General features: G+C 30.0%; 1 protein-coding gene across 1 annotated transcript in view; it reads right to left on the bottom strand.

Moving 5' to 3' along the window:
- Positions 1–22,513, bottom strand: part of LOC125066117 (ATP-binding cassette subfamily G member 4-like) — a 28,253-nt gene continuing 5,740 nt past the window's right edge. Inside the window, exons 2-10 of the mRNA XM_047674036.1 lie at positions 19,207–19,324; positions 10,571–10,757; positions 8,689–8,834; positions 6,120–6,358; positions 4,833–4,943; positions 4,334–4,485; positions 3,571–3,757; positions 2,938–3,194; positions 1–2,861 (exon numbers count right to left, since the gene is read on the bottom strand). Coding sequence (XP_047529992.1) covers positions 2,517–2,861; positions 2,938–3,194; positions 3,571–3,757; positions 4,334–4,485; positions 4,833–4,943; positions 6,120–6,358; positions 8,689–8,834; positions 10,571–10,757; positions 19,207–19,324 — 1,742 coding nt within the window. The 3' untranslated portion in view covers positions 1–2,516. The remainder of the gene's footprint in view (positions 2,862–2,937; positions 3,195–3,570; positions 3,758–4,333; positions 4,486–4,832; positions 4,944–6,119; positions 6,359–8,688; positions 8,835–10,570; positions 10,758–19,206; positions 19,325–22,513) is intronic.

Below are 22,513 nucleotides of genomic sequence, written 5' to 3' on the forward strand. Positions count from 1 at the left end.
AAATATTAATATTTTTATTTTACAAACACCATGTATATGTATAAATTAACATTGACTGTAATTGCTCCATACTTATACAAAAATCTCATTTATAAAATAAAGTTACAGTAATTGCTATACAGACTAAATAGCTCTAAATCACAGATCAATGTTTAATGCCTGTTTCGATTTATGCTATTGGAATGTATCCTTAGACATTGTACCTATTCGGGATATGACTGACAGGATAGGTATATTAAAATGTCAATTATAGAGAATGTATAGTACAGATCATCAACCGGCTTATTTCTTAAAATTAACATAACTTTGACAACAATTATTACCCACGTAACTATAATATAATCTGGATATGAAGTGTTCTTCACTTCACCTAGCGATTCTAACAATAATCTTACTTATATATTTACAAATTATAAGTCGTACGTTTATTAAGCTGGCAAGTATATTCGATACTAGCTGCTCCTGCTTTCATCCACGTTAATCTTGACTGTCGCCCCCATGGATCGAAGCGTGATGTAATACAAAATTATCTTCCTCTATAATTTCGCTACTTAATGCAAAAGGATTATTTCAAATAGGACTGGTAGATCTTGGGAATAGCGCGTTCAAAAAGAAGATTCCGGTTTGTATTATTAGTAGGGATTTATTTGCTATGTAATTAAAATGAAACGTTCTATATTAAAAGTATAAAATTTTTGGATAGGATAGACGTGAAATTATGTTTTATGTCTTCGGTGGAAACTTAACACATACATCGAATAATTACTTAACGAGTTGACATCCATGTGGTCATGAGCATAGACTTGAAATACAATAAATTGAAAAACTTTTATAAATTACCCAAACAATCCCGAAAATCTTATGGGTTTCATTCATTAAGGTATCATTAAGATCCAATTTAATGATCTCCGCAATGTGCTCATATATAGACAGACAGAAATTATAAAAAGAATGTATCTTTGGTATATCAATAATATAAAAATAGACTTCACTTGAGGAAGTTAAGTTACAAAAACCGGTTCAAAATATAGGTTCTTGCGATAAGAACCGGCAAGAAATTCGGCAATTATTATTACTTTACAATACTAAAAATATACAATAATGATTACATTTATGGAATGTAGATACTTGTTCGGGGTTTTATAAGGCCTGCATGAAAATAATATAATAATAATACGCTTTATATAAACTATATAATCTTTTATAGAAAGTCTTATCTAGGAATAACTGTGATGTAAATGTAAAAGGTGGATTTATTATTAATAATTTTATTCTTGAAATAAAAAATAACTTGCCCCAGAAAGTATGTATTAATTTTGAGAAACTTGCTTGGTGTTGAATGAAAATATGATCCATTTATTCCATTTAATAATAAAAAGTCTCGAATGTATTATTATCATGCAATGTCCATGCAACTTTAACGTAGCAAAGATAAGCTGGGCTATATTTCAATGGGCTAAGGCAAATGCATTCGATTCGAGCCGTAACGATTTCTATCGTCTTTCTTCCGTTGTATATGATCAAGAGATCAAATACATATAATGTCATTTCTATAATTCTTCATCGTTTTCTAGAAACGAATTGGTCGATCGATATACAACTTATCTAGACCCCAATTTACTCATGATTGTAACTTTATAAGAACTCGCATAGAATCTCACTCATAAAATATTAACAGCCGACTTACGCTTACAAGAAATATGTCGTAGCTTTCTGATGTTTCACAATCGTGTTTTGCAGTGCAATTCTGTGAGAATTCATTTCTTAACTCACTCGTGAAATGTTGACATACGACGTACAGTGATACGCCATTATGATACGTGTATCTTATAAATTTAATAATTATCATAGTCAAAATTGCATATTACATTCTGATATTACACACTTGTTTTCTTCTTACAGAATATCTTTACTGCGTTGAGCTTCAAGTTTGTTCTTACATAATGTGTACTGGTTTATAAACATATTTACAGATCACATATAATACATATAAATCAATATATAAATTTTAAAGAACACATCGTGAGCAAGAGTTGTGCAATGTATGTAGTTCAGATGAGCAGTTTGAAGGTTTTAACAATTTCCTTGCATCGGTAAAGTTGACAGTTCTACTGTTAAATGTAGCAAGATCAATTGTCTCGTTTGAGATTCTCATCACCAAACTACATATTTAGGGCAATATATTGTATTATTAAATGTAACAGAATTTTAAAACATATCTAAAATTATATATTACTCTGATAAAATATTTATTTTAGGTTCATATACTCTTCTTTAAAACTACACAAAAGTATGAGCGATTGTTTTGTAATTCAGTAACAATTTTCACTAAATCTTGTTATTGTTCACTCGTTTGGTATTTTTTCTTTGATTAAACGTCCTTTATTATTAACTATGATTGCATTTATAAACACTATGTAACGTAGAATATGATTCAATTGTGTATGCGTCAGTTCTAATCACAGCCATTTTTAAATACGCCGGAAGTCTTTACCCAAAAACTATATGATTGAGTCTCACCATTTACTCTTTAATCTTAACTTTAGCACACCATAAGAACAGGCTATGAACACAAACGCGATAGCAAATAAAGCAGCAACGACAATTGAGAACTTTTCACCAAGCATTCCATTATCTTTCAAGAACTGTACAGGTTGTGCGTAATGGCAGTATATTTCTGTGCACAAAAGTTTCGGTCGATCCATTCCAAAAATTGATATAACTAAACCAGCAAGCCCGTGTTTCAGAAACGATAGTTGAAACAACCATTGCATAAAAACGGGCGCATCGCTGTATCGAAGAAAGAATCCAGAAAATATTGTAAACGGCATTATGAAAAACGGCCCGAATACGACTCCATTCTGTAAGCAAAAATAAATTTAAAAATACGTTTTATTATTAAATTAAATTGTTAAAAAACTATTTTATATTACTCACCTTAATATTAAACATAGATCCGTTGAAGAGACCAATACACAACGCCACGTACGAGACTAATAAGAGCGTACAGGAGAATATAAGAAAACGTATATAATCTACAGGTTGTCCCGTCAACCAGTACGTTATGCAGGCAAATGCAAGCGTACAGACGGTTTGTGTTGGTAATACAGACGCCAGTGTTGATGCGTAGTATGCTCCAGCATTATACCAGCGGTTAAAGTGCTCTCTTCGTATAACAGGGATCTGCTCTGGAACTGATAAAAAAATTACAAAAAGTATAGCTCAGTGTTATGGACATAATATATTATATACTTTTTAAGAAAAACATCGGTTTTAAGAACCGCGACAGGACAGTGGCTTTAATACGTGAAACTTAATAAATGTTTGCGTGTTAAAATCTGAACACCTCTGAATTTGCATTCACTTAATAAGTGTTAATAATTCATCTCGTGCTCGGCGACGTTTTCTATACGTATATCCACAAACCCACATTGAAGTAGCATGGGTGAATAAGTACCAGATCTTTACCAAGTAGTGTGATATTTACAGGGTTTTGCTTTTAAAATGCTAGCGTATTGTATAGCAATTAATATAGGCTTTAAACGAGTGAATGATATAAATGATACTTACAACTAATGGTTACAGCACTGAATGCTGTGAACATCAGAAACATAAGGCTGAAGTAGAGGAAATTATAGTTGTCTCTGACGTATTTAGCATCTTCACCAACATTATAGAAGAGAAAGCCAACAAATAAGGCCATTGAACAATGTATGCCCGTGATCATTATCGTGAAGGACGGATTGCGCCAGATAGACTAAAACACATTATAAATAGATTACCTTGTTATAAATAATATTATTTCCATTAGCTAAACTACATAACGATACATTGTAGTATTTATAGTAAATTTCGTTAATAATGCACGGAGAAATAATGATAGCGATGCTGCGATTCAAATCAACTGATTAGTTTGTCGATATGAATCGCATCAACGAACAGTTGTAGCTAATTTTATTTATATCTTGATAAACACATGATTTGTTTAAAAATTATAATAGAACAATTATATTATATGCAACAAAATTACATAATACTTAAAAGAAGAGGTTCATCAAGCCCACCTGGATTGGTACTTATCCCATCTTTTACCAACAAACAACAATATTACAACTTAGTATTTGTTTATTTCGTTCATATTTTAGTTTGAAGGGTAAGTGAAATAGCGTAATTTTACACTGTGACATTTCACGTCCCAAGGTTGGTGGAGCATTAGTGATGTAAATTATGGTTAATGTTTCTTACAGTGCTATAGTCTATGGGATAAATGCTCAACATCTGGTGACTAATATACCATACTAGCCACCTATTAAAAAAAATCGTAAGTATTTACCATTAAAGCTCTTCTAGTTAAAATTGTAAATTGCTTCCAAGAAGAAGTTGGATATGTACTTTTAAGGGCTAACAGGATTTTACTAGTAGGATCTTCTTTAGGTGGAGGTAGTGTTGTCAAATATACTTCTTCAGATTTACTCCTTTTATATTCTGAAAAAGTAAAAGATTTTAATCAGAAAATTTATATTATGCCCAAAGGTTGCTAAGAAGATAACGCTGCTTTTGCGATAAGGCCACCTGTTGCACCTTAATCATTCAATACAACTTTGTATGTTCCGTAATCTATTGTATGCCGATTATATATATTTTGATTATTGGAGTGCAATACAGTGAAATATAATTCTTCTATCTAATATGTATTTAATATACTGGATAGAAGAATAAGATTCAATACTGAAGATTAAAAAAAAAAGCTATTTTAGAGATTTTTTTAAATAACTTATTTTAATTATTATGCTGGTTTTACTAGTTATTACACAAATGAAATATAAACTCACCTATTAACTTTCTATCAGTCTCATTTGGTGTATTTTGAGTCCAATTTTCATTTTTACCATTATTCGCGGATTCAACTAATATATCTTCATTGTCTTGACATATTTCTATGACTGAAATACAAAAAATAACATTATATACAAATAAGACAAAACAGTTCAGTATTTCTCAATCTGTTGTTTGTTAAACGATTTTTTTTTTCGTCTGGTAGTTATTGACGATTGATTGCAACAAAAAATTTGGGAATAAAAGAAGTAAAAAAAAAATTCAAAACAAATTCATATATTATGATTTCCTCAAACTTTAAGTCAAAATTATGATCGAGTTTTGACCACTAGATTACATTACAATTCGCAAATATATCATTAGGTCCATATTTTTAATATTATGCACGAGCAGCGCTAAGTAGAGTTTTAATTAGAGTTTTAGAGGTGATAATCAAACTCATACTTTGTATCAAGATAAGGTTTATAAAATCATATAAATGTAACCTTCATTTTAAATACTGTAAGCTTGACAAACTTACGCAAGACTAATACAATGAAAGATATAGATGAATTAGATTACTGTTACTGATAGTAATATAATCTTACAGTATTATTATACGATAAAATATTAGAAAGATTACAAGGGTTTCATTTCCAAAATTTATGATACAAGATAATTAATATTTATAAGCCATGTAAAATGTTTTGATTTGTTATATCGTTTATTAATAATATTAATAATAACATCATTTAATAACTATAAAATTGGAATTTATATTATTTGAGCTATATATAATACGTAGTAAGATTTTAAGCAAATTTTTGTACAATCAATGATGTATTGCTTTTTTCATACTTTTAAGAATCTGTTTTTTTTGAATAAATAATTATATAATTTAAATTATATTTTGCGCTGTATTTTTTCAGTTAAACTCAAACATAATTTAAATACGCTGTTCTATCCATTGTAAAATATGTTATCGTATTTATCATGTTAGTAACTTGATGAGGGAGTTTGCTCCGAATAACTATTATTAATTATTTTTTATTTCATTTTAGTCTTTCTGAGAACTTATAAGCTCTAGTTACTTTTCTCAGATAAATAGCTTCTCGATTGACCGCAAAGTCTCATTTGCCTGTTGTTTGATATTTAGTTTTATAATTACAATCACACCTTATATTTTTCAGTCAGACAGAGGACTTCGGCTGCCATTCCTGGCAAATAAATTCGGCCTGTCGTTGTTTTAATCTGATTTTTAAATTAAGAGCTATATAATTTGTGTTATTAATCAATTTACTTACAAAAGTCAACAGGGTTGTGGTATGGAGGACATATGAGGTTCATTGTATTCAGGTACGGTAGGAGTCTCTGTACAGATCCCATGTAAGCACATCTCCCAGCAGCAACTGCGTAGAGCCTGTCAACCATGTATAGAAGCATCGCGGAAGGCTGGTGCATACTGATCACTACCGTTCTTCCTTGCCTTGCTAATAGATGCAGGAGGTACATCAATTGCTTTGATATTGAACTATCTAGGCCACTGAAACAAAGATAAGTAACATTTCAAAATAGTCAATGTAATAAAGTTCCTGTAGAAATTATTTATATACATAGTTAAAACTAACTGTAAGACCCAGCAGCTTAATGCCGTAGGACCGCCCAGAGAGGGGAGTGCTGCAGATGTGATACTGACCTCTTGGTCTGTTATTGCACAAATTCTTAAAGCAAGCTTTAAAAAAAATGAACGCTATTTTGAAAGTTAAAGTATTAGTTATACTTGGTATCCTTGTTCTATAATCTCTATCATCTGAGTCAGTTGCACAATTAGTAGGTCTTGAGTTTGGCGAGTTTTCTAGACAGATTACCCTCTTCTGTGTTTTGTAAAGCATATTTACTAATTATATAAGTTATTATCAAATGTCATATTTCGTAAAAATAATTTTGGTAGATCAAAACACAGTCAAGGTGTTCTCTGGATCTTAGATAAGATAAAATGATACTCATTATATGATACTATAACATATTACTCACATTTAGCATAATTTGATAAATAAAAATTATATAATTTGGCTATTTTTGACTTATTTTATTTTTTAATGCAAATGGCACGGACTTATAGGTATAGACAGATTTAATTACACGATAGTGTGAATCAGACAAAATAGGAGTATAATATGTGCACTTAAAGATTTTAATAAACTTCATTAAATAATGGTTAAAGCGTAAAGGTGCCTAAAAACTTACCGTTGGTAAGTTCTATGTGAGATTTATTTCAGTTTCGTTTCAGAGCTCTCTAAATAAAAGGGGTCTTAAAGGAATCAATTATTATTGGTTAATTCCTCATCCTCATTCATATTTAAATGTTATGCCTTATCTGGTGGATTAGTTATCTACTAGATAAGGCATAGGCAAGGGGCATTACTAAACGATAACATTTTGTTGATCTTTTAAATTGATTTGATCTAAGCATTATTATATTGAAACCTTTAGCAGATATAAACAAATCAATGGGTCACTTTTAAAAATTTAAAGGAATCCAATCACGGTGTCGCGGAAATTGAAATTTCTAGTGCAACGTATAGGTCAAAAAATTAATGTATTACAATAAACATCTCATTAAAATGTGCTGTAAATAGATAATAAAAAGTCCATATTCTATTTCATAGAATTGTACGATAATGTTTTAACACTTAAATAAAAGAAAAACGATTAAAAATTTATAATCGTAAAATATTTGCTAAGGATTTGATTTTTTAAAAGAATATCTTGTGTTATATACATATATGTTTAACAAGCAAACGTTGCATTTTATAAATTACTCAAAACTGGAATGAAATCGACAGTTTCGTAAAATAATATAAATTATAAGAAATTCCTCTTACTTTCCTTTGATGTTTTTTTAAGGTCTGAGATATTTCAACATCCAAACTGCTTATAGATATTTAATACCTAATCTAAAAATGTGGTGTAATGAGAGGACATTGATTAAAGATTCTGACATTTGACTTTAATTTTTAGTTGAAATATATTTGTGACATGTACACAATACAAATATAAATATAAATTGTTTTACTTGTCACCGTAAACTTTATTGTTATTTAGAAATGACCTTTGATATCTTACTCATAATCATTGTTTTGTTGACGTACTATAAAAAGTAGGATTCTATGGTGACTCAATGCTCTGATAAGATTGTATGCCTGTATTACAAATATATATTTGGGAATTGCAAAGCGAAGATAACTATGACTAACTAGCAACCAGATGTCCTTTGTGATGATATTTTTTAAGTTCAACAGCTATCAACGTTTGTTATCTATGGCTATCGTTAATTTATTTGTAAACATAATAAAACCGTGTGTTTTGCCGTTACTATTATTTTATATTCAAAAGGTAGGTAGATTTGCAAATGGCCAATTGTGAGAAATATAAGTAAACCATTTCATCATGAGCTACACTGGCACACTAATTCTTCGAATTTGGAACCCAACAATACTAAGTATTGTTGCTTGACGGTAAATGTGATAAGTAGGTGGGTGGTCTACCCAATCAGGCGGACTTATTTATGTAGTAGGTAGGCGAACTGGCTAATAAGCTACCTGATGGTGGTCACTACTGCCTAAACACATTGGTACTGTAAGAAATATTCATTCCTTATACTGGCTCACTGATTCTTTAAACCGGAACACAACAATAGAAAATATTGCTGATTGGATTGATAACTGTTATGTACATAGTGTCTAAATACAAGGAGTTTCTATATATTTGATGCGTGATAGTAATATGCAAGACCGTTACCGTACCAGCCAAATCCACCACCAAATTAAACGACGCTGTCTTGCCTAATAAATATATCAATATATCCCATACCTGGTTGGTTCATCTAAGAACATGACGGGCGGGTCGTTGACTAATTCTAATCCAATTGCTAGTCGTTTCTTTTGACCTCCCGACAAGTTGCACGCTCTCGAATGTCGCACTTTAGTAACGCCTAAGGAAGCTATGATTTCTTCGATCTGGAATTACAAAATATTAAGAATGTTGTAAGTATGATAAAGATGCGTTTTTTTAAGATTATTAAAGTGGTAGATTCACTAACATAGTAGTGTATATATACTATATAATCCAACTATAGATTTAGACTATTAAAGCTTAAATTCGCTTCTTTTTGTACGGAAATCATATAATTAAAATTTGCATTTGTTTTACTAAAGCTAATAAAACGAATAAGCAAACATAATTAGGTAATTAGCCCCTAGAAATATATTATGATCGCTTGTTTTGATATTATTATTTTTTACTACAATGAAGCACATTATATACTTCGTTTTAGTAAAAAATACTGCAATAATTTTTATTTATATTATTAGCAAGAATACAACTGAATAAAATAAAATAATAGGTATAATTATGTACACAAATATTGAAGGACATATATACATAAAAAAAAACCTTAATTTTATTTTCGTACGAAAAACAAACATTTTTATTATTAAGACAATAATGAAATTCCTCTGAACGATTTAGTTAATCCCAGGGAAGATTAGCCAAATAAATACGTAGGGCGTGAGATGCTGTGTGCAATACTTTTTTCTATTTTCTTTCATAATTTCTGTAGGACGGCAAATTACATCAATCGGGACCAAAGGCTTTACGTAAGTTTCGAGGCATGGGTGTGTTAATAACAATAGTGCGCTTTTAGCGTATATCACGTTAAAAACGCACTATTATTATTTATCTTTATTATATTTATTTATCTGATCCTAAAATATATTCAAGCTTATGTATTTATTTGCCTTAGCGTGCCAAGCTAATGAAATGATCGGATCGATTGGATGAGATAGAAAATTTAGGAGTTTTGCTCTTATAATCAAAATTACAATTTTTCTTTTAATGCGTTTCGACACTACGAAAAGATGGTCTTCAAATTTCAAGTATCTACTTGATAATATTTAAGCAGTGTGTAGATAATCAGATAAACAGGCCATTGCCTTTCATATACATATATAGATAATGTTTAGATATTTTTCCTCAAAATGGTTATAAGGCGTTTTTATTGTTGAAATATAAGATTTAAAATCAAGACATCATAAAAAACTTAACGTACTCAAAACGTAAAATATTATTTTATGTTAATTACTAAACACAAGAAAAAGGTGTAAATTACGTATTTTAGCAGCATTTTATTACATCTATTTTTCTTATACATCATTTTTCTTATCATTTTGTTCAAAAAATTTAAATAAAGAATTGTATTTTAATACAACATTTATTAAAGCAATGGCCGTCTGCAGTCTCCTTGCTCTAAAATCTGTTTTAGTAACTTTAACTAACTAAATATTTTGTTGAGGACTTTTTCAAATAATGAATGTAACCTGCGCTCCTATATTAAATCTATTATGATAACTACCTCAATGGTCTATTGGCTTCATTTAAAGGCAGCTCCAGAAGCCTTGAGTTCAAATTTCAGGGCGGAATAGGAAAAATATTGAGTTTTTATTTCTAAAATCATTTTGAATTTTGAATATGTTTGTTCTTTCTCTAGCACGTAAAACAACTAATCCTGTGCCAGAACTCATTCTGTTCGTGTCGGATTTTCCGGCTCATCGGATTATGGGTGTACACATGTGCAGTTCGCTGGTCCCTCTTGAGAATGGGCACCACGGCCGAAATCAGCGTGGATAAGGAGGATATAATCAGTTAGACGCATTTATCGTCTTAAAATAAATAAATAAAGAAAGTTTGCCAATACCCGTTGCTGTTTTTGCTGTTTGCTGACATGATTCCCCAACTTTAGCTCAGCAGCAATTGTCAGGGATTCTTGTATAGTAAGCATTTCATGGATCTTGTCATCTTGCAGTATGTAACACGAACGTCTTCGAAACATTTTCTCGTTGCGGACTCTACCATTCACACAAATACTACCGTTTGTGGGTTTTCTGTAATAAAAAACAATAAAATTAAATAATTAAGTTAAACCTTTTTTGTTAGTATTAATAACTTCATATTCATATTTAAATAGGAATAAAAAAAAAATGTAAGTAAAATTAAAATGATGTAGGTATGGTAATGTTTTAATCAAGGTTAAATTTTATATTTTTCCTTCATATGTATAATGATTATGCTAAATAAAATTATTCAAATTAAATCACATTTTTTTTATCAGTATTAAAAATACATAATATTACATCAACGCTATCTTCTTTGATTAAAAATATATTTATTATATACTTATTTATATACTTAAACTGAATCATTAAATGAAACAAATTAAAAAAATTCATTATATCAAAATTAAATAGCAAGTATATTTTTAAGTATAATTACACGAATAAAGTTATTATACAATTGTTGATTTCATGGTTGATAGGTTGATAGCACAACTTGGTAATGAAATGATCGCAGGATGCCTATTGCATTGTTATATCGAATATATGTAAACAATCACAAATTAACAAAGCACTCACTGAGTTACTTTCTTAATCAATTTTAAGTTTTAATTTGAAAATCGTTAAGAAAGTGTAATTCTTCTATATTAAACAAAGGATTTTGAGTTCATTTGAGATATTAAATTGTAAGTTAACTTTGTATAATCTAAGTTAAATTATAATAATTTTATATTATTACAAATACACATTATATACACGTTCACCTTGGATACGTATTCAGTGTACTTATTACTAATGGTCGCCCATTGGTCGAAATTCATACGCAATGCTAATAAAAAATTAAGCTACGTTGTTTTAAAAGATAGGAAAAATGAGTGTCAGCTGGAGGATACATTCATGTCATTACTACAATGTAAAATCAAAGAACGCTTAATTGATCTCCAATTTGACATAACGTGTCTTGTCATTGGCAGTTTAAACTAAACTATGACGGTTTTATTACATCGAATAAAATGTATTTATAGTACATAATACGGGGAAAAAAATTATAGGTAATTAGTATAGTATTACGAGTCCATAAAAGGTTAATTGCAGAACAAAACACACACAAAGTATGGAAAAAAATATATTGTCGTACGCAGAACAACTATTTTTATTATGAAAATAATGAAATTCACCTGATCGATTAGACCGTACTGGCCTCATTGGTCAACTAAATACATAACACAGTATATAAATGTGTGCGCAAATATTTATTTTTATTCTCTCTCATTATCCCTTCAGGACGATTAATATGTAGATCTGTATTAATATATAGATATGAAAATGTTTCAAAAACAACGTGATCCATAAATTGAGAATGCGAATTGAAAGGAAGCGAGTGAGGTCATTATAAATGAATACTTCCTTTATAATTTAGATACTTAGACATAAATAAGCGACAATAGCAGTGCTATTCTGTCAAGAATCCAAGACACATTTTTTATCTCAATCCTGAAATGTTGAAGTCAGACTTACGATGACACACCACTTAAAGGCGTGTATCGTTTAAATGTTATAAATATGTTATAATTGTAGTATACACAAATCTATAATAACATATTAATTAGTATTAGATTTATATTTTAAATTGAATACATATCATCTGTGTATTTATGCATCTGTCATTTCAAGTGGCACACATCGTGAAACCGCCGGAAAATGAATATATACAAATTGCGCGCGGTGTAGACGGTGTGAGTGCACAACGAGTTGATATTTAAATATAATACAATATTCAATCTAATTTGTAAATCGACCTTACGTGTAAACATTACAATAATCAATGTCGCTTATTACTCTGACATTTGACGATTGTGTTTCAATTTAACGAACGAGATTCAATATGATACTTATAGAATAGATTTACTTATTGAATAAAATTAGTATGGCAGCGATTTTAAAGTTAACATTTATAAGTTTCGTTTTATATTAATATTATTGGGATATTCAGGTTCATATCTCACAGGTCAGCTTTATTCAGTATAAAGTGACGTATTAATTTTGTTTACTAGTGACTTGAAAATTTATGCAGTTTAGAAATACTAAATAATAAAATTAAATGAACAATGAAAATAAACAAATAATATTATAATCCGTTTATCGGTGACAATATAAAATTGTACAATACATAATTTTATTCCTTAAATGATAACTAAAATCTTCATCGTCTGGATTATTATAATGGTGAGCTAGTTAACATTTTTTTATCTGGTTCGCTCATATTACATATCATTTATGTTCAGATTAAACGTCGCTGCGTTTTAGACTTAAAGCGCTTGAAATTTATACATTTATATATACATATAATTAAAATAAAGGGTATAGTAGCATACTAAGGGTATAGTATATACTAGTATTGCTCATAGCCTCTGGGCTGATGGCTAAAATCATTCTAGAAATAAATAAATTCATAAGGCAGACAGAAATACGAGACAGAAATGTAATAAAAGCTCTTAGTAAATTCTAGTTGCGTCCATTAGATTCGTGATGACTCGACATGACATGAAAACGAACAGGCATATATTTTGTTCACTGAATTGCTGTAAAGACAGATTCTGTATATATCTGATATTTGCATATTATTTTTTGATATGTAGAATGTCTTACACGAGCATTAAGCATGACAGCGCGCGCCAAATGCAGTGTCATCTAATTGATATATGCCGAATTAAATGGTAAGTTTTCGATTATTGGACGAGGGTGAGTCAAGCTTGCTCTGGTGAAACGTTTGACGGCCAGCGCCGCTAGGTTGATATTGCTAGAGCAACGAATAACAGCCGGTAATGGCGGTGTATGTCACGCGAATGGATCGCCGACGTCTATAATAAATAATTGGAATCCCAGTTAATTATACGATTTAACAATTGAAAATTATTGTACGAACGCGTGTAAAACATTACAACATTATAATTTAACGATACCAACTTTTATTTCCGAAATTAATTACAACATTCCCGCGGCCTCGTGGTGAGTGAAATAAATTCTGTATTAGATGGCAAAGATGATAACGGCGCTCCTGCCAAAACCCGAGTACCTTCATGTATATGTAAGTGTTGATCCATTGTTCATAACAGAAGGAAGTATTTAGTTTCAAGACTATAAGTAGCCGTTTTAAACGATTACACGATAGTAAAATACCACGAGACACGAAAATAGCTAAAATATTGTAATCAGTATAAATTTCAGTTAGTTTAGCTTAAATATCTTATTATATTTAATGGCTGATATTAAAAAAGCATCCGCGTTGGTTTTTTACCATTTAAAACCAACTTCAGTATATTTAGTACTAGTGAATATGCATCGTCATTTGTTAACATTTAAGTATAACTAAAAATGCAATTATACGTATATATATATATATATATATAATTTTTTTTAAGTGGTAATCAATTTGAATATATTTTGTTTATAAGTACAAATATAAATTATGTAAAAAGGGACGACTAAAGTTTTTTTATTTTGTTACAATTGAAAGTGGACATAACAACTTTACCTCTTTCTTGTTACTTTATATAAGTCAAATAGATTAATGACTTTATGGTAAATTGTCTAAATTAAAGGTTAAAGGTCTAAATTAAAAGTTAAGAGTGCAATTTAATTGCATTATATTGTAGTTTTGTGCACTTTTGAAATTTCACTTGGTGAACAACAACAACTTGCTTGTATTTATAAGTAAGACTTATCAAGTAATAAAATATATATAGGACGTAAATGTAAAACCTGCTGTATAAATCATGACCGCGTGGAATGGAGACAACAACGCCGGTAGAGTTTTACCTGTATCACAAATACATGTTCGTCTAGCAAATCGTCTTCGTTCTTCGCCACGAATGAATATAACCTCTTTCTTATAGCTTTTGTACGTAACTTTTGATTCTTGAACGCAAACTTGTAAATAAGTTATGAAAATTCCTTAGATTTACAGAGTGATTAAAATATCTGTAAAATTTGTTTAGTCGTTTTTTTTTCTACTAACCTGGACTTATAATTATAAAGATACAACTACAATCAAATATTTAATCTTTATGCTTCCTTTATCTGATAAGTGTTCCTAGGTAGTCGTTCATAGGTACTAGTTGTGAGGTAAGTGGTCACTACCCCTCCATAGATAACCGCGCTGTAAGAAATATAAACCATTCCTAAGATTGCCAATGCGCCATCTTGGAAACTAAGATGTTATGTCCCTTGTGCCTGTAGTTACACTGACTTACTTCAAACCGAAACACAACAATACTGAGTACTGATGTTTGGCGGTAGAATATCTGATGAGTGAGTGGTACCTACTCACGGGCTTGCACAGAGCCCTACCACCAATTAGAATATATTTTAATAGATTCTTTTATATGATTTTTTGATGATTATTTTCTTATCTTGATATATGCAAATGATTATTTATTTATGTAAAAGTTTTACATTATAAGATTACTGGTGTCCTATTGCATTACTTTCATTGACTTTGATGATACATTACATTAGTAATCTTTTTAATGAATCAAGCGAATTTATTATGTAGATACTTGATAAATGCATATAAATGTCGCGTGTTGCGTGTGTTCGAAGATTTTTTTGTGCATAGTCTCTCTGTATATCACCGTTTGAATTATATAAGTTTAATCCGTGCTCTTTTTAAAAATAAATATTTAAAAACTTGCGACTGTACTCAATGTTCGCCTATCACTGTGTATGTATAAATATGAAACGTTAATAACGTTATCTATAAGTGTTTAGAACATCAAGTTACACCTTTTCTAGGGAAATATTAAAAGTCTATGTATGTATTTTATTTACTTACCAGAACAAAAAAGCAGTCAGTTAAAAATATAACACATTATACAATTTTATTATTTCATTCAATTTTTTATACTTCTTATTATTCTATTTTTTAAACTCGGTAGATGGACCAAACAGGAAAGTGAGGGCTTTCCTGTTTGATCCATCTACCGTGTATTAAAAATTGAATGTAATAATAAAATCAGTAGGTCATAATTAAGATAAAAGTAAAAAATATTAAATTAATTATTTTATTAAAGTAAATATATATAATTCAAAATTTAATATTAATACTTATGGTAAGTCGATTTTAATGACTATACGGATAGTAATTCTGTTTTAAACAGATATCGATATAGTTATCGATTTAACAATTTCAAGCACTCGATAGATTCAATGCAAAATATATATTTTTTAAAGTTATATATATTATAAATATCATCTTGAGGATTTAGATTGATCAAATTTTAACTGGTGATGAGCTTAAGTCACAAAAAACTATCTAGTTTTTTCATTCTTGATATTATCTCTGATATTGATATGAGGGTTATACTTTCGGGAGATCGTGTTTCGTGTTTCGAGTGTGGTCTAATCCTTCTCCAGTCGACGATTACTAACAGAGCAGCTATGTTCCTGTAGGTAAACATTTGTGCAAAATTATATTATGTCCTGTGTAGTTGGCCAGTATCCCTTGGGAATGAACGCCATTGCCGTAATTCGATCTCTATTCACGTTTTTGTTTACTTTAATTAAAACAACAGTAGTGCTTTATATTCATGCCACGTACAAAGACCAATATTTTTTTGTTGTAATTAAACGCTACTAACAACAGTGTTAATATTTACATTAGCATAAGTGGTCAAATAAATTAAAACTAGGAAATATGTTTTTTTTGTCATTATCATAAATATATATACATTTAAATATGTTCTTGTTAAAATCCCACGTGTTTTGAGCTGACCCAATTTTTTTATGTTCAGTTTGTTTCATGTACGAGTTGGGTAATAGTCGAGGTATGCATGCAATAGGATATGTTTCGGAAAGTGAAATAAAATTTAAAAATAAATTATATTCCGTCGTTTTCACCTTTGAATGTGTATTTTATTGAAGAAAGCTCAAACTATATTAAATGTATTGTAATTTATTCAAGTAAAATTCACAATGAAACGTTTTTGTATCGTCAATAATGTTTTACCTTTACCAACCCTTAGAAAAACAGCCTATAGTGCGAACCGCTATAAGAACTTTTGTAGGTAGCTCACCGTGCCCTGATTCGCAGATGGACAGAAGACTGTTGTTTTATAAACTGTTTCGTTGAAGTTAATTTATTAGTTTATTTTGCAATAATTGACTTCCCGTTCCTTCCACAAACAGTTTATTTAAATTATAATATCTTATAACACTGAAATTAATTTATTAACCTATACTCATAGAAGATTGTTCTAATATGTGGATATTAGTATCTCTACAAATAACCACATTCTTTCGATCAGTACAAATTCGTTTAAGGGCATCCTCCAGCACGCACTCAAACAAGTTTCAATCCGATAGTGGAGGTCGGACACGCACATTATGCTATGGTATGCTCGATGTTCCATACGTAACAATACTTCAATAGTGCGCTCTATGGAAAGATCAATTAATTTTCGGTCTTGACAGTTTATCTTTTGATTAGTTTTGTTTTTTATTAACGATCCATGTATATCTCATATTCTAAATAGCGTACTTGAAAATTTATAATTGTTGATACTAGTTAGTATATTAGGTTATCAAACAAAACCCAGTTGTCTGTTATATAAAAACATACCAAACTAAAATACTTTAGAAAAAGTTGAGTTTCTCGATGTGTATTCTGATGTCGAATATTTAGAGTTATTCTTCATTGTCTTATATCTTGCTTGATATGTTTCGAGAAGTCTACGGGTCTCATCACAATGAAGCGGACGCATTAGTCGGCGGCGTGATTGGTGTCTTCCCGAAACACGTCGAGCGTTCTCCAATGCATAGCGTAATTGAAAAAGAGCTAATCTTTATATCCTAATATGTAGCAATATAAGCAATGAGAGCCGAGATCTGTGTCTAGGGTACTCGAATCGAAACCGAAGATGTATTTCCAAGCGCTTAAATTGTATTTATATGAACCTCGGCAGAAAACCTGCAACCTATAAATATTACTTAAATTATAATTTTATGAATAAATTACATTCTTTGAAAGTTCGTAGATTACATGATTTTGAACTATTAAAAATATGGCCATCACGGATCGCCCGGTAGATGTGAAGCGAACGAAAATTAGTAGCTATTGAAATAAAAAATATTAAAAAAAAGGTGCAAAATAAATAAAAACAGAGTTTAGTTCATTAAATAAATATATTGTATATATACAAACGTGTGTAAAGTGCAAGACTGTATAAGAGAACGTCATGCCTTTTGCAGTTACGGCATACGTGTCGGTCTTGTATAACATACTCATAAAATATATCAAAATTACGAATATATCTATAATCTTTATACAGTCGTATGTTTATAAGATGATACTGTGACTAATAATGTGCACCTGCACGAATTTTAAATTTAGTATTTTCTACTTAATAGTTGCGATAACAATATCAAAATATATCAGCTGAATGATAAAGATTTTAAGCGTCATTAGAAAACGTTGTCGCGAAGTCGAGATAATAAGATATTAAAAAAGATACTTATTACATGAGAGAGAAATTGAAACGAACATATTTATTTACTTCAAAGTTTTTTTTTCAGCTATTAGAATATTAAATAAAAGACTGTTTTTAATTTATTTAACTGTTGATTTTTTTATTTATCTTTTAGTTATCGTCGGAAGTGTTTCTAAGTATCATTTCAATAAAGGCACGGTGTACAATGTAGGTACAGTCGATTACCGTTTAACTACAATTTAGTTTTTCAATAGATAGAAGGATACGTTCTAGTGACTTGATCGTACTTAAAGTAACATAGGCCAGCATCGAAGAGCTTTCTTTATAATAAAGTCTATATAGACATTGGTCTATATATTGTCGACAGTAATATTCTGTATTTTGAGTACTATGCAAGTCCAGCACAATATAAGGAGTTTTCTAGGACTGAAACGGGATATCACAATTAAATGCGTTTACAAAATTTCGTATCTGTGCTGTTAATCATTAAGAAGTTCGTTTGTTGGATGCAGCAATCATGTCATTGTTACCATAAAAAAGAATCACTTCGGATAAAGGATAAGAGAGGAATACAAATATAATAAATAAATATAAATATAATAAATTAATATTGGACAACATTACTCTGATCCCAATGTAAGTAGCTAAAACACTTGTGTTATGGAAAATCAGAAGTAAGACCGGTACCACATACACTCAGCCCCAAGACAGCATAGAAAGCTAATGATTTTTTTCTACATCGACTCATCCGGGAATCGAACCCGGGACACACTACTCGACCACGGAGGTCGTCAATAAAAGCAAGGCATATTAAATTTAAAATAATAATTGAAGATTAAATTACACACACTGGGACAGAAAAAAATTAATATAATAAAATCTTGTACTAAAATGTCTTATGAATGAAGTAGGTACATCATTTATCATTTTATATTTAAAGGAATGGAAGTTTAAAGGCTTATATGTAATTTTCCTTATCATTTTGATCTTACGAAGTAATTAAATGTACTTACGTATAACCTGCTAAGATATCCATTAGAGAGCTCTTTCCTGCCCCGGACTGACCAATGATGACACTCAGATCACCCGCGTTGAATTGTCCACTGACTTCGTTAAGAATTGTCTTGCGTCCTATAAATAAGGAAAATGTTTATAAATAAATACCTTGGCTATAGAAACAAGACCTCTGAATGTACTGTACTGCACTTGCGTAAAAATATTTATTATTAAAATTCAGGGTCACTCGAGACTATTTATTAACATTCAAATAATAATATTTGAGAGATTGAAATAAAAAAGTCGTACAGTTTGGGACAACAAGATAAATCAGTTGCTTGTTATTATTTTGTGTTACAACTAGTATTTTTTGTAAACAACTATTGAAATATTTGACTTATCACACAAATTGAATATAATTTTTATTTTAGTTAATTAAACAAATATTTAATCAGTTTGCTATTTGTATGTACAAGGAATAGTTTTGATTCAAAATTCTTGATGGTTTTCACTATAGTTGGCAAAATTATATAACTGATTAGATTAGGATCGTCTTCTTCTAGTTTAAAGGGCGAGGACCTCCCTCATAAATGGATATTCCTCGATAATTTTATTGCAGGCCAAAACTTAATTAACTGAATAGTCTGTACTCTTAATAACTTCAAAAGTATGAATTTAATTATTTATATGTCAACAATATTTCGAAAGAATAAAATCTGGCGTTTTATATTATAACCTAACGGTATTTACAATTTTACGATGATACATATAAAATTTTCATAAGGTATTATTTGCTGATTCTTATGACCACAAGTAACGGCTCTGTTCATACTTGACGATGGTAAACACGTCACCAAAATCTGTATAAATGGTTTAGCGTTAAATCTACTAAGCAAATAATATTAAACTCTTTATCAGAGTATTGTCAGACCAACTAATAAGAGTGGTCTTTTATCACGAGGCGTTTTTCGTTTTAATTCTTGTGCTATTTTTACAAAATTATTGTGTTTTCGTTTTTTGTAATTTTTTATTTCATGTTTTACGCCAGTTATCTTTCGTCTTTTATTTTAAGGTAAGATATATAAAAAACATCCTTTAAAGTGTATAAAAAAGAAGTAGCATTCAATTATGCTAAAAAAGCTACTAGTTAATTTTTTTGTGTATGTATACATAAAAAAAACAGTTAAGTAGGTATTATATAGGTTGGATAATTTTCGTACGGCTATCATAGGGCTGAATTACATCTATTGGACTTACTTCAAATCGCTGTGTATTTATTACCACACTCCAATTGGAATTACTATACAAAATTGAATGGTCGAACGAAGATGCTGTATGTAATGACGTGTCTTCTGGAAGGAAATGAACAAAAAACATAAATGGACTTCGATCGACCATGCTTCGTTTGGTCTATCTGTGTACTTGTATTCGATCACTTATCTGATTAGCTGTGTTAACATGTATCCGCATATTTAAGCATCCTTTCATATACGTTGACTCTTGTAAGCAATATTTAACATGTAAAATCAAGTGGTACACTTATAGGCATTTTAAATACAATTCAAGAATTAATCTTCGTTAGTAAAAATATTTTCAGTAGAAAAAAAATCAGTGGAAGTTTTTAGACGAAACGAAAGTTAAAAATAATTATACTTTCAGAATCAAGAACAGAATTTAAACCATATTTTGTTTAACCGGTAAAAAATATTCTCGTCTACGGAAGTAATATAATTTACATCTATATATATATGAGATAAGTTTAAAATAATATTATAGGGCATGGTAGTCTATGAGATGAAATAATAGTTTGATTCGAAAATAGTTCTGAAAAGCTAGTTTTTTTCACCGAAACTAATCTATGTAAGATTATTTTCGCTATTACGAAATTCGTTTTTTAAGAACGCTCATTACTTTATACTTCCGAGTCCTACAGGTATACGATAAGTATTCAACGAGGTATTTCCCAATAGGCAGAATTTACATTTTCAGATCATATTACAGGAAACAGGAGATGGTTAAGCGAACTTCTTAAATTAAGGTTTATTTTTTCGGCAGGAAGATCAATTTAATTCTATTTACTTAAGATATATGTAAAATCTAATTAATGGAATATAATATATTGAGTTTCTTGTATTACTGATCTTCTTGATACAATATATATAGGTACATTGCGAACCCGTTTTATACCTTTCCATTTAGTTTAATACTGTAACATGATTTAAAAGTACTTTTAACCGCCTTCTTGAATAAAATAAAAATATTTTGATTTTGTTATAATGATAGAAACGTACCTACTAACATCTTCCATAGCGAGTGCGGTGTCAATCGGATAAGTTATTTGAAAACAATGCGAATTGTCTCTCAATATAAATATTACTGATTATATTATTATTGATAATAGGTAGTTATTCTACACAATAGGTATATTAAACAAATTCTAATTAAACCCTTAACTAAATTACATTTAATTTTAAAAGCGTTGTTAGGTAATTACGACAAAGTGACAACCCTATGTCAGTACATTCGCACCGAGTGCACTCACTGACCACGTTTAACTACGTTCGTTAACACGGTTGTTTATTTTTTCGTTATAAGGTAATTTGTAAGCCTTGATAAATAATGCTTTTCTCTTTTACTTTATTTAAAAGTCAGCTGATTTTATTTCGGTACAATAAAAAAAACTGTCTAGTTGTGGCTTGATAACAATTTTATTTTTATAGTAGACTAGTCAACCGGCTTCTCCCGCGTATAAGAGGGGTTAGTGAAGGTGTTAGGTACTTGCCTGTTTCTGTACCTCCTTATAACACGAATGAATTTTTTTATGTTTATAGGATGAGGTGAAAGCATGGCAACCTAACTTTCGAATTTATAATATCAGTTAGGATAAATTGTTGGGCGTGGCGTTATACTCTTAGTGAGTTATCTTTTCTGCAATAGTAAGTTAAGTAAGTTAATAGCAAGTTAGCGAGCGGATAGTAAATAGAAAAATGGGCCGCTGACCGTGGGATGTACGTCATAACCTTTGAGTTGTAATTATACTGACTTACGCGCCTTTTTCTTCTCAATTGTACAGTAGGGTACTTTCGGTAGTGAAAAATAAATTATGAAATTTGATAAAAATTAAAATATATAGAAATATACTTAAAAATTTTGATTTTGAGTCATAAAAGGGCATTATTATTTTATTGTATTAAAATTAAAAGTCGTTATATTTAGTGTGTATATCAAGTGACCTAAAACATGAGCCGCCATGGTGTGGCGTCAGATAGGCAAAAACTGTCATTTCAATATCATCTGGCACTTTGATAAACAAATATTTTGGAT

Source organism: Vanessa atalanta, chromosome 9, assembly GCF_905147765.1.
Source record: "Vanessa atalanta chromosome 9, ilVanAtal1.2, whole genome shotgun sequence".
NCBI lineage: Eukaryota > Metazoa > Arthropoda > Insecta > Lepidoptera > Nymphalidae > Vanessa > Vanessa atalanta.